This window comes from Pyxicephalus adspersus, chromosome 4 (assembly GCF_032062135.1).
Source record: "Pyxicephalus adspersus chromosome 4, UCB_Pads_2.0, whole genome shotgun sequence".
Taxonomy (NCBI): domain Eukaryota; kingdom Metazoa; phylum Chordata; class Amphibia; order Anura; family Pyxicephalidae; genus Pyxicephalus; species Pyxicephalus adspersus.
Window position 1 is genome coordinate 102,998,359 of NC_092861.1, and position 14,347 is coordinate 103,012,705.

Here is a 14,347-nt window from a genome sequence, read left to right on the forward strand (position 1 = left end):
TTGGCAGGGATAATTATGACATCATTAAAAAGTTGGTGTCTCATTTGTTATGAATACAAAAAAGCCATCCAAGAACTGCCCCAATATATATATATATATATATATATATATATATATATATATATATATATATATATATATAGAGGAGGCTTGTATGGATTGTTCTGACAATGTGGTCCCGGTATAATAAATAACAGTTTCTAATTCCAAGATGATCAATACATATAAAGATGTAACAATATATAGACAAAGATCAATTAAGTATGAACATACGTAAACATGAAATCCTTTTAAAAGATTCATTCAATGACATTGTGAATGCGGATGTGACAAGAATTATGCTAGATCTGCAAATCAAAAATGCTTAAAGATAAAATGTAAGCACAAACATTAACTCGAATACATATATGATGTAATAAAGATCATAAACAGGATTTGAAACGGACTGCTTCATTGAAACTTGGGTATTTAGTGGGGTTAAGGTTGACTATTCATGAAGTTCTGCTTGTAAGAGAAGTTTTTCTATATCACCTCCTCTTGGATTAGTGTATATTCCTGTCAAGAGCTGAAAATGTGATCACATCGGTATTGAAGTTATGTCTAGTGCCCACATGGTAACTCACAGGGGTGATGATCTTACCATATGATATATATAATTATGTATTTTTTTTTCCTTTTCCTGGTCGAGCATTTTAACCCATGCAAGTATGGAACAAAATGTCAAAACTAAAATAAACAATTCGTATGTTATTGAGCCCATACCTCATTGATATATTCCAGCAGGTCAAGAGCTTTCTTGAAATCATTTTCATTTGCCTTTCTGTTCTCCTCACTTATGTATAGCTGTAACATAAAAACAGAAGCCAACATTACACAATTTTTGTAAATTTAATGAAGCTGTATGTAACAGTCTACAATGTTTTGTGTAATATCAACCTTTAGTCAATACTTTCCAAAAACTTATACCTAAGCACAGTCAGCTGTCTTATTCTCACCAGACAGAACTCCTTTCCCCCACCTAACTATGCTTGAAACAGTTCTGCCCAGTTTTTACAGGCAAAACCTTTAGTTTGGGCTTTTAAAGGCATCAGCAACAAAAGAAGTAGTTACAGCAGGGGAGGTTAGTGAAAATAGGTACTGAATCATACAACTTCTAACAGTTAGATAGAATAAGCTCCATCACTAAATAGTAATCAGCATATCATACATAATATTGCTTTAGACTGAAATCACTAGACTCAAGGGCACAAGTTATACACCACAATAATAAATATTTTTAGCCTCAAAGGCAGTGATGACAAACTGCTGTACTTTTTTCTTTTTATATTTTGTTTATGTACATCACCACAATGGAATTGAAATGAAAAAACTGGGAATCAGTTGAAGTGCAGACTTTTGGCTTTAATTAAATGGTTTACAAAAATTCTGTATAAACATTTTATTCACTGAAGTCATTTTTATACACAATCCCCACATTTTAGATGGTTAAATGTATTTGGACAAATATAGTTGAAAACAACATAATACATTGCTGGCAAAGCAGAAACCGCCTGAGGTCTGGCACCCATGGACATTACCAGACACTTGGTTTCCTCCTTTTTAATGCTTTGTCAGTTTCTTTGAGGGTGAATCCTTCTGTGTGTAGTTTGGTCTTCAGCAAGTGAAATGTATGCTTGATTAGGTTGGTATCAGGTGACGGACTAGGCCATTGTAGAATATTCCATTTCTTAGCTTTAAAAAACTCCTTGGTTGCTTTTGGTCACTGCCCATTTGTTTTGTGAACCACTGCCTAATCAACTTGGCTGAATTTAGGCATAAAGTATGTCTCTGTATCCTAAGTTTTAACAATGACTTAGTATGCTTTAGATCATAAGGTGTTCCAAGCCTTTTTTTACACTTTTTTCTTGCCATTATTCTGATAGAGGTTGCTCTTTTTTTTTATAGTAAAGTCCAATCAACCTTTACATTCTTGCCATCCTATTTGCTTTTATCAAGTCTTCTCTTGAAAAGAGATATTGATATGCCTACCTCTTGGAGAGTTGCCTCATTGTTGTGAAGAAGTTTATATTTACTTCTTCCGCGAATATCCAGGTCTTTTTTGTGATGCCGAGTTCACCAGTGCATTTTTTTTAAATTAGAATGTTCCAAGCTGTATTTCGAATGTGTTTCAGTAAACAGGTAAAAAAACAAATTTGTGTGAGCATCCAAATATTTATGGACCTAAAGTGTAACTACTTTGCAAAAAAATTTCCTCTGCCAGATTTGCACATTGGTTTAACTGAAAAAGATTCTTAGGAAACACTTACAACACTAATATCCCACATCATATTACCATTCATTTTAAACCAAACTTTAGAAATTATTTAGTTTCTACAGCATTTACATTTTTTTTGCATCAACCAAGAACTCACAGGACCAATGTGGGCATTAGCTGTTTAAATTGTTAGAAAAAAAAATAACTGATGTCAATGTACCACTTTGCTTTTGAGTAGTGTATAATGAAAACTGTCAACATAAAGTTGAAGGCACTTTGCAAACATTCAAAGATAAGTGCAATGACAACTGAGAAAAATACACTAACCGTTTTACTTCATTGGGAACAACTTGGTACATTAAAGCATTACATAGTTGCTGCAGATTTGTCACCTGCATTTTTATGATGCAAGTCTCCCACCACATCCCAAAAGTGCTTTATTGGTGACTGTGGATGCCATGGGTACAGTGAACTTATTGTCAGTTTGAGAATGTTTGAGTATCTGCAGTCATAAAGGGATGGACTTAGTCAGCAACAATACTAAGGTAGGTTGTGACATATGAAAAAATGCTCTAATGATACTAAAGGGTCCAAAGTGTGCAAAGAAAATATACCCCACACCATTACACCACCAGCAGCAGCCCAAACTACCGATACAAGACAGGAAAGATCCGTGCATTCAAAAATGCTCTTTTGCACAACTCAGTTGTAACAAATAATGTTGAGTTACTTTTGTCTTATATAAACTCAAATCAGACTGGCCAATCTCCTCTGTCTTCTGGCCATAAGGTATTTTTACCCCGGAAACTGCGGCTTACTGGATTTTTTCCCTTTTGTGACCATTCACTGTGAACCCTTAAGTCGCATAAAACACCTTTCTCTCCTATTCTGATGCGCAGTAGAACTTCAGGTTGTTTTGACAATGTCTACATTCCTAAAAGCACTGAGTTGCTGCCAATAATCTGTCTGATTAGATCTTTACCTTAACAAGTAGCTACATAATACATGGCTGGTGAATGTACATTTGCCATATATAAAAAACTGACAAAGGCCAGGTAACTAGCTCCTTTTGTTGGCTCCTCTAGTTTATGAACCCTTTCCTCCTGACACATCTTTACAGTGCAGCACAGTAAGTCTAAGATTAAAAAGTGCAGGGAAATTTAGACTTTACTTTATTCTTACTATTTGTACCACTGGATTTGATGTTAATGACAATACTACATGAAAATTAACAAAGAGTAAGGGCTGTTTATAGAAATCATAAAGGAATTTTATTTATGTGAAAAAAGGCAATGAAACAATAACTCAAAAGAGTGCTAAACACATTCACATCGTGTCCTGGGCCACACACTAAACCCCTGACCAGCTACAACTGCTAACTTTACATAAACTGTTACCGGCAAAACAACCTATTTTATCCCTTAAAAGAGTTTGCCACTTCATCAGTCTTAAATGTAAGTACAGCAAAACGTAAGCCCACAGTACAGCACTGTACAACACAACTTGTTGTTGTGGGCTTCACAGCTCAGGTTACCAGGGCAACATTGCTATCCTTAAAAGCGCTTCAGGGAACCAGGAAATGGAGATGCACGTTGCTATTACTGTCTGAGAAGACTAGTGGTTAGGAAACACAAACGCATTATCCATTGCAGAGATATCAAACAAAAATAATCTGGAATAGGTAGTTGCAGATAATATTTTTGTTCACAGATATTTAAAGCAGGAAAAGTTTCAGTAGAACTTAGCAAGAAATTTCCTTTAATTTTCTGCTATGTCTCTGGGGGAAAGGATGTGCTGGGAAATTTCAGACAAAAAAAGATTCAACCTTTTTATGGTGTCCAAAATGTAAAACGTTCTTTCTATATATGGGTGCTGGTAAGTGTTGAAATTAATTAACATATCTCCTTCACTTTATGCACAAATTTACCTTATGAACTTTTAATTTCAATAATTCAAATGGAAATTTACAAACCATTTTGTGTAAGACATAGATGGAAAAGGAGATCCCTCATAATGACAAGTAAGAAGACATTTGCCTATCTTTAAAACAAAAAAATATGCTCAGCAACTCCACAGGAGCATGGTTAACTCTACCTTCCCCAACATAGGCTGCAATGCCTAATGAGGCATATTGACTTAGCATTGGGTTGGCACACATTTTCTCCATCTGTTGTTTATAATGTTTACCTGGATAACATCCCTTGTGGCATGAACGAATTTCCTCCTAATATGATGAAGATATGATTTGCACATTTATGACTGGAAAATATGACTATGCTATATATTTACATACATAATTATTTACATACATATGCAGCCATCTGAAACAACAAAATACACATTAGGGTTATTTGTTGATTTGCAAACAGTCATATAAACAGTGCCTATGGAAAAAGGAGATATAGATAAACAAAAACGGTGTGCTGTGGAAAAAGTACAAGCCTCAGATGCTTGCAAGACTCCCTTAGTTGAAATGATTTTTTTGATCACAAACGCAACTCAAAAACACTAAATAGCCATTTTCGGAATGCATGGTACATGTCAAGGAGGAGGGCTACTTAGACAATAAGGTTTACATGAAACCCACCCACAAAGATTAGTATCTACTTTTTGACTCCCAACACCCACTTGAGCATAAACTGGGTTAGTAGAGCTTGGAACATTGGGCTAAGATGGTAACAAACACAGTCTAAAGTGAAAAAAACACAAAATCTCTAGAATGCTTTTAAATCTTGTGAATACCCAACAATAGGGTTTTGTTAAAAAACCCACAGTCAAGTAAAAAAACAAAAAAAAAAAACAAAAGAAAACAAAAAACAAGTAGGAGGAGACAAGTAGAAAAAACTTTCCCAGTTTTTCCAAGACTTCTTACAGGATGTTTAACATCCAGTTTCTTTGAAAACCAGAAATACAGACACAGAAGCTTGTACATCCAAAAATCCCAACACCTAAAACATAAACAAGTAACTTGGTATATGTAGTGAGGAATTCAGAACCCTATACATAAAAATGTGAGACATTATGGGTGGAGTTGCAAACAGGGATGCATAATGCAAAATTATTGGAGTCTGCCATAGGCCCTCCCCCCCAGTGCTAAGGAAGAGATAGAGAATCAACTACTTGCACAGATATAAAGGGCCCCACAGGCTGGGACAGTGGCAGTGATGGGTTTTAACTACTCTGACATTGACTAGTAATGGCACTATATGTACAGCAAAAGGGCAGACATTTTTAAGGGTGGTTAAAGGTGGCACTCCATGACTTGGAATGAGAGAAAATATTGTTTTCAAAAAACAGAAATTGGAATGTTTCAAGTCTGTTGGGAGCAAAGTGAACCAAGCACTTTTTTGTCTTCCCCTGTATCAACTTTGCATATGGGGTTTTTATTTTGGATATGATGGTGTGTAGTATGTTTATTTCCCCTAGTTTTGAACTTAATAAAACCAACTATTTAACTATATCTTAAACAAACTGACCAATGTAAGAGGACATAGACAAGACTTAGCAGTGTTCCTACATCTTAAGGAAAAGGTTTTTTTTTACATAGTTAAGGCTTTCAAAGAAAATGAGGTGCATATTTTAGACAGAGGACAACTGGATTGCAAGAGGCCAATAATGTAAAATTAGAAAAGCAAGTCTGTGGAGGGGGGCCCTTTGACACCATTTGTCTTCCACCAAAAATGCAGTTTTAACATCTCTAACGTAAAAATCTCTTCACTTGGAGGAACCCTTGAAATACCTTTTAGGTCTTCAGGCTGGCTAGTGGGAAGAAAGTCACACTTCCAGATAGCCAAAAAGATCATTGGTGTCATTTAAACTGACCAGAGAGTCACAAACTACCTATTGTTTAAGGAACCTCTAGGAACCTGGGTTGAGAAACCCTGGTCTAAATGCTTCTAATCTGACACAGGAAGGTTCTTACATGGACAAAGCTTTAACATTCTTAAGAGTGTTATGATATATAAATGAGAAAGTATGTTTAGCAGCCTTGGCTGTAGTCTCTGTTAACAAGAGAGGCAGTACCCTAAAACTTTTTGGATGGACACAAAAATGCCAAGCTACCAGTGCAAACAGTCTGCATGAAGTGGGGTGGCCATTAAAATCCTAGTAGTCCCACAGTCTCTTATTTCTCTAAACTGAAGCATCTGGCAAAATTTTGCAGTCTGGAAAGGTAAAGAGGTGCTTGTGCAATCATTCTATCACCAAGAAGGAGCACTGCATTAGGGAACCTCAGTCTCCTTTTTGCCATAAGCAGCAGTGAATCTTCAAGGCTTGAATACCAAAGTGAGGACCGCTGTAAATCTCCAAGGCCTATGGATAATGCTATGATCTGAAGCATATGGATGTTTTGTTTGTGTCTCCAAGAATTTATTACCCCAATTCCTTAAAAAAACAAAACTTAAAAAATTGTTTTAATAAAATCAATAAACTGAAGTTATTTTGCTGTGTAGGCAGTTAAGGGAAGTTACAATCTAGAGAGAGAGCTGCTAGGTGTCTAAAGGCAGGTTATATATCCAATGGTCTAATATTTCATTAATATGAGCTAATAAATATTATGGGTTCAAAGGATACACTACAAAGCTATAGGTACATTGTGTCAAATTATTGTGCTTGTTGAACAAAAAAAAATGTAACTGTCATTATAAGAATAATATAATTTAGTAACTTGCAGTAGTAATCCGTGCAAATTGTCAAAATGGACATACCTTAATTAACTCTAATGGTGTCAGAACAGGCATCATGTTTAATTCGAAATTATTATCCTCAAGAATCTGGTCTGGTAGGGTTTCTTGGTGGAGAAGAAAATGTTCCTCATCTGCAATTTCTTTATAATAATAATAATAATATTAATGACAATGATAAGTAATTTAACCAGTGTTTTAACATTTGTTGTAAACATATTTTTTTTTCTTTGCATTGCATCCATTTTTGGAGCATACTGTGCAAATTACAGGGAAATTGACTTTCAACTGTGAAATAATTAAAACAAATTGACTACATTTGGTCAAATGTATAATCACATAACATCACATCATAAGGTAGCATGTATTATTTTTTCCTATACCAACAACAAATGAGGAATATGGAGTTTTCACATACATTAAGTTAAAGGACACCTGAGGAAATATGGAAACTGCCATTGCTAATCGCTCCTCAGAATTCATACCTTTTAGGTTTGCTTAGTAACCCATAAAGTATTAAAGCCAGAGACATGCAGGTAATTATCATTTTAAGGAGGTCATAAATAGCAGTCTCCATTTTTCTCTTGTAACAGGTTTCCTTATGCTTATATAATAAATAGTAGGAGATTTTGAAAAGGAAGAATTTTTTGGCAAAATATATTATACAAAATTTATGTTACATATATACTTATATTTCCATGTACACATCCTGGGGAGGGGTTTTCTGCTATTCAAAACATTATTTGAACTTCATTTCCCCCAATCATCTTCCAGGGCATAAAAGAAGAAAATGATAAACTAGAAACTAACCTCCTCCTTGGGCCCAGACCACAGCTTCCTTTCAAAGACCTTGTCTTGGCTTAAAAATAAAATCCCTTTAACTGCCTAAAAGTTTTTAAAACTTGACAAGGTGGGCTTTTTTTTTTTTTACACAGGAAGTAGTCAAAGCATTGATTGCATCTTTACTGCAACCTCTAAATTCCATTATCTGTAAAACACTGCTATAGGCTACCTGATCCATCTAACAATCGAGCTCCTAAAATGCTTTTTTATTCCTTCCTAAGTCCTGTAAATAAAATAAAACACACTATTTGACTTTCCTAAATCTTTATTGAACTCAGGATAAATGAAAAAATACTATTTAATGCCCAGAATTTAAAAAAAGTATTTGTCATTTCTGGGATTACTACAAGTTAAACGTATGATTACTTCAAGACCTAAGGCTACGTACACACTTGCAATGCTTCTCATCCACTCTCCCCTCTCTATGGAGCAGAACGGTGCTGTATGTACAGCATTCGTTCATGCATCGTGCAGTCATTGGTCATCATGCTTAGTCGTTGGAAAGGATCATGAAAGATCCTTTCCAAAGACAATTGTTGCAGATGTGTACCCAGCCCAAGAGATTTTTTGGACTACTGCGAGGCAAAAATAAAAAACCCTTAATACCTCCCAAGAACAATCCTATCTGGAAATATGGAGTAAAATAAAGATGCTATAAAAAAAATCTTCTGTTTTACTTTACTTGCAGAAACCAGTACCATCCACAACTTTAAGCATGACTCATATAGGGTGACTTTACATGGTCATGGAAAATCAAATTAAGCACTTAAAAAACAGGCCAATTTGATTTTTTTAAGGGAAGACAGGAGGAAAAAATGTCTTGAAACATCTGATAATGCTCAAATTCTAACACCAGTAAACATCCTTCATTTTTAATGGAAGCATTTACAGGTGGATTAGATTCAATCGCTGCAGCCTATGTTCTTTTTTCAGCCCAAAAAGAGTATTTGTGTGTAGTTTATTGGAAATTTTATACCTAGGCTTTTAAATACTGTTAAAATTCCTACTAATGTTACAAATAAGTGCCCCAAAAAAGCTCTAAGAATGATTGCCAGATCCCACTAAGGAAAGGTAGAGCTTAAAGCAGAACTAAAACTTATTTATACTTACCTGTTTCTGTTCTTCATGGGTAGAGCAAACTCCTGCATGCCTGGATTGGGGACTATGGAAATTTCTGCCTAGGAAGCAGTCCTTTACTAGAACAAATGACAGCTGATAGCAGGACTAGGGAGCGGAAATATTTGAGGCTTGGGGAGCAGACCTTACAGTTACTTGCCCTTCTTGGTCATGGACTTAATTAAAGCTAATATTGTTGAATAACTTGATGGTAGTAATTGAAAAATATGAAGAACCTCTGGTCATTTTTTAATCCTAGTGACTGTGGAGATTCCAGGACAACAAAGTTTGGCAGGGTCTATTCGCAAAATATACATTGAGATGATGTAACCCAGATACGGAACTTCAAAGAAACTTTTCTTCAGCTTTGCATTTGCACTCACATGAAACACGCTGTAGAACTATCTTGATGTAGTGAGTAGACAGATCTTTGCAATATACCAGATTATCAAGATAGACTAGAACACAGAGATAATCACAGAAAATTGCACTCATCATGAAGGCATCCACCAAATTCCAGGGTATATGGACGGGACAGGTATTGAGGAGGCAACTTAAAAAGCAAACCTAAGCTACAAAAGGAGGGGGAGAGACATTCTTGAAAGCAAGTGTTGCTACAAGAGAGGATAACTCCACAGCTCCATATAATGACGGTCTGCATGGTGGAAGGAAATGTGGAATGCTGGGTCTCCTGGTAGGACTATCCTGTTTATAACAAGGATCACCTTGTAAGAGTTTTTATTTTGATTCCTGAATAACTGCTTATAGGTTTCCGTCTAGAATATTCTGGTTTTCGAATATAGTTATTTCCCTAGGGGTTAAAAACTCTGAACTATGTCCATTTTTCACCCTTCCTAATTATGAAACAAGCAGTTAATGAATGAAGTAATCAGTAGTACATAAAAAGGTAAAGAAATCTGGACAGAGAACATAATCTTAGATGGTGGAAAGAAGGCGAGTTTGCCTAGCGAACCTTTTGCCATTTTTTCTTGGGAACTGGCATTTGAGGACTTTTGCAAGCAGTTTAGCTCGTAACTTACATCTCCAGGGCAGTTCATATGGAGAAACCAATGTCAGATAAAGTTGCAAGGGTTGAATGGGTGGAGGTGGTGTGTTTAATAAATTATAGTCAACCCGATGGAGTCGTTTTAGGTCTCACATGTACTATCCTAAAGGTGGGTGTCAACCTGGATACAAAACACCAAGTGATCAAGGGTGTACAGGTACATATTGTGGCCTGCTATGCCCTGCAAGTAGTATAATTTTTCAATATATTTGAATGCCAGGGTACAAAGTTTTACAGCGTGCTGGTCCAGTGAAAGTGACCCAACACAATTACACACTGGGTCTGACTAAGCAAATACCTTGTTGAAAGTCTTTCGAGAGGTAAAAAAGAAATTAGTGATCACTGTTCTCGCAGAGTATTAATGCCCAGGTTAAGCTCTCTCATGCCCTTTGGGCAATTAAGAATGTCATTTTACTGTGTTCTGTGGGAAAGGTTAGTAACATTCTGGCATTCATTTATGAACCTAGACACAGCTTGGGGTTGCCAGAGTAGATAGGAGTAATCAGAATACAGAGTGTGAGATATAGCAAGGAGGCTGTGACTTGAATTATTTTTTAATCACAAATGCAGATGCTGGAACAACCGAAGGGGACACAGGAGCAAGTCCAGAAGTTGAGGCTTTGTTAATCCAAGAGTGAAGTTTACTGAAGAAATCACACAATTTGGAGTCCACAGATTGGCTTTGCACAGACTTCCATTGCTGTACTTACCAAAGCAAGTTTTGGGTCCGGTAAAGCAAGGGGTGGGAGACCCTCTAATTTCACCAACCAGCTTGGCTAAAACATGAACAAGATGCAGAGTCAAAGGTACCAGCCTGTGGTTTGACACAGCACACCACAAGGCATGAGGATCTTTGGGAGGCGATACCCAGGTTGTGGATCCTTGGTTGAAGCTGGCCACAGCTGACAGTAGCAGGATTACTGAGTGGTATGTGATCAGGAGGTAGTAATGTAGTCAGGATAGGTGGAAATCAAGGATAAACAGGATAAAGGTGGAATTAGAAACCAGAAAAGCTAACTGCAGTAACAATTTCATATGTCAAGGGATTGGCTTGAAGGGCAGAAAAAAGTCTGGAGAGGTAGCAATCAAGGACTGTCAGAATTAAGCTGGGATTAGTGTCTGGAGAGCCGATATGGCAATAACCTATTAATCAGGCAATTTTCTTGTAAAATGAAGTTTATGATTTGAAAGATGATCATATGACAGGTGAGTACCAATTACTGCCAGCAGAAAGAGCGCTAAAGCCAAGTTACCATAAAGAGAATCGTCACTTTTAACAACAAACAGTGCATCCGAGATAGATTCTATTCATTTGAGGGAAGGAAACTTTTCATCCAGTCAGACACATGATGCAGACCAGAACTAGACTGCATGAAAACCAGAAGTTGCAGTGAAAAAAAAGCACAATGGGGATCTGTGGCATGTAAGTACATTAGGGCATAATAATACAATTTGAATAATTACATTTGATGATTACAATTATGAACCACTAATTAAAATACATACTAAATATCCCTATTTAATGTACAGCGCTGCGTAATATGTTGGCGCTATATAAATCTTGTTTAATAATAATGTTTAATAATAATAATTTTATGAGGACAGTTAAAATACAACTTCAAAATATTTAACTATTTATAGATCTTTACAATGTCTTACTTTAACAATACTATTAAGGACAATATAGACTGCTGCTGTAAAAGAGAAATAAGTACCTTCAATTTTATCTTGTAATATATCTTCACGGAAATCAGATGCCAAAGCAGCCAATTTGCTCAGTGCTAACAAAGTCTTTTTCTTACCGAAGTATCGTTTTTCTATGTTTGCAAGGGTATGAAGTGTTCTGTGTGCCTGTAATGAAGATAAAACACAATTAGTAGAAAATTCCAGTCAGGAAATCATCCAGGACAGCCCACCTCCTACAGGAAATAACTTATTAAAATATTAAAAAAAAATACTCTTTCACTCCTCTTAACCTTCAGTTGGTATAAATATTTCCTCCAACAGTCCAAAATTGAAAGGTCATACATACATCTACAACAGGGTGATGAGTGGGTCTGATGTTCCAGAACAGTGGTGCCCAAACTTTTTTCATTTTAGACCGCTGATGACATATAAAACTTGTGGGCCACAATACATACAAACATTGAAGATGTAAATAAAACTATTCTAGTTTTAAGCTAAAATGAAATTGAAATGTTTCTAGTTACCGTAATGAACATGCACGAAATAAAAGGCAACAAGAATTTCTGCACTCACCATTTAATGCTCATTTTAATAATGAAAGATACAAAACTACATACAAAAGCTACATACAATGATGGAAGGTCATATATTGCTCACCATTCCCAAAGTTCTCCCCAGAAGGTTTTAGCCGGTTGCTCCGTACAAACCTTCATATCTCCTAAACTGTATGTTGTAATGACTTGAAAGTTTCAGGGTACACAGGGAACTCTCAGCCACTAGTAACCAAAATAGCAGCTCCCCTAGCTTTAAGGAGTTTCAAGATATGGGGGTCACAAAACTAAATTCTTATGAAAATACAATATTGGGGATGCTGTTTCAAAAGAGAGTGCACCTAGGAGTCCTAAACTGAAAATGCAAATTAGGGACCCCTGGGGCCACTTACAAAGCAAGGAGCATTGGCGTAGGGCGCCTAAATGTATACCTACATGTCAAACTATGCTACCCTGTCTGCTTCTCTTCTTTGAACCCCAGCTTCAAAGCCGCAGGGTGAAACAAACTATAGGTGCAAGTAGGGGACACCGCTGGCTAACTCCCTTTATAATTTTATTACTATAGAATCATTAGAACATAAAAAACTCTGCCCATCAAAATGCGCTGCCCTGTTACACATTACTGCCCACTTTTAAAACTTCAATTTCAACTGGGGGTGTAAAAAACCTGAAACGTATGGGGAACATCTGTGGCAACCATCCCCCACAATTTCATCACTATGGCATCATTAGAACATAAACTTTGCCCACTAAAACAAATTGGGGTTCACATACTGGAATGTGTCATGTCTCCTCGGGTACAATCATGTGTAACAGGGAGAAGCATTTTGATGAACACAATTTTTTTCATGTTGTAATGATGCAATGGTGATGAAGATTTGGGGGCGTTAGCCACAAGTGTCCCCCACGTGCATCTTTATTTTCCTTGCACCTCTCTGTTCGAGACATTGGGGTTCAAGTTAGAGAAGCAGACAGGGTAGCATAGTATGACATTTATAGTTCTGTGAAAGGTAGGTAAAAATTTAGGGGCCGCACCCCAATGCTTCTTACTATGCAAGTGGTCCTGGGGGGTCGACAATTTGCGTTTTCAATTTTTGGCTCCTATACATATTCTCAACATCAACAGCAACCCCAATGTTCAATTTTCACAAGTTTGTATTCCCTCAGTTCTTAAAATTCTTTAAAAAAAAATGGTTACTAATAGCTATGAGGGTACCATGTACCCCTAAAAATTTCAAGTCATTACGACCAACTATTTAGGAGATCTGAAGGTTTGATCACAGCGAGTTGTTAGGCTGCAGAATATGACAAGCAGTTTTTACACACACACACACACACACACACACAGCTATCACAATGCACTGAGATTACATCATTACACACGGTGAATAATCTTCACAAACAGGAAAAAAAAAATTGTTTTTTGTTTTTTTGGGGGAGCAACTCTCCCCTTCTGTCTTTACGGTCATGGTACAGGGGGAAATACGCAGCCTCCTGGGATATTTCTGTCATATAGTAAGGTCCATAAATATTTGGACAGAGAAAACTTTTTTCTAATTTTGGTTCTGTACATTACTACAATTAATTTTAAATGAAATAACTCAGATGCAGACTTTAAGCTTTAACTCAGTGGGTTGAACAAAAAGGTTGCATAAAATGTGAGGAACTAAAGCTTTCTTTTAACACAATAACCTAATTTCAGGGGCTCACGTTCATTTCTAATACTTGGATGAAAACCCTGAAGTTTAGTCTTCAACAAGTGAAATGCATGCTCAATTGGGTTCAGATCAGGTGACTGACTTGGCCATTCAAGAATATTTCACTTCTTTGCTTCAATAAACTCCTGGGTGGCTTTGACTATGTTTTGGGTCATTGTCGATTTGTATTATGAAACGCCTCCCAATCAATTTGACTGCACTTACCTGTATTTGAGCGACCAGTATTTTTTTGTTGTTTATGATTGTTAATAATCAATAATGTTATTTAACCACCTGGGCGTTACACTACGCTACACTACACTAGGTCTAGATTTCTGTACCAAAAGTGTTACAGGTTTTCATGATTTGTTTTTTTTTAAATTGTAGACCTGTAACTTACAGAAATATGTCCGAATAGGGTTCTAGTAGATATAATGAATATAAAAAATGTT

At 36.4% G+C, this 14,347-nt stretch overlaps 1 protein-coding gene across 1 annotated transcript in view; it reads right to left on the minus strand.

The window, feature by feature from the left end:
- NUP133 (nucleoporin 133) overlaps nt 1-14,347 on the minus strand; it is a gene marked incomplete in the record, with an annotated part of 161,866 nt that overhangs the window by 46,078 nt on the left and 101,441 nt on the right. Inside the window, 3 exon segments of the mRNA XM_072409194.1 lie at nt 763-843; nt 6,961-7,079; nt 11,677-11,812. Of these exon segments, the coding sequence (XP_072265295.1) occupies nt 763-843; nt 6,961-7,079; nt 11,677-11,812 (336 nt within the window).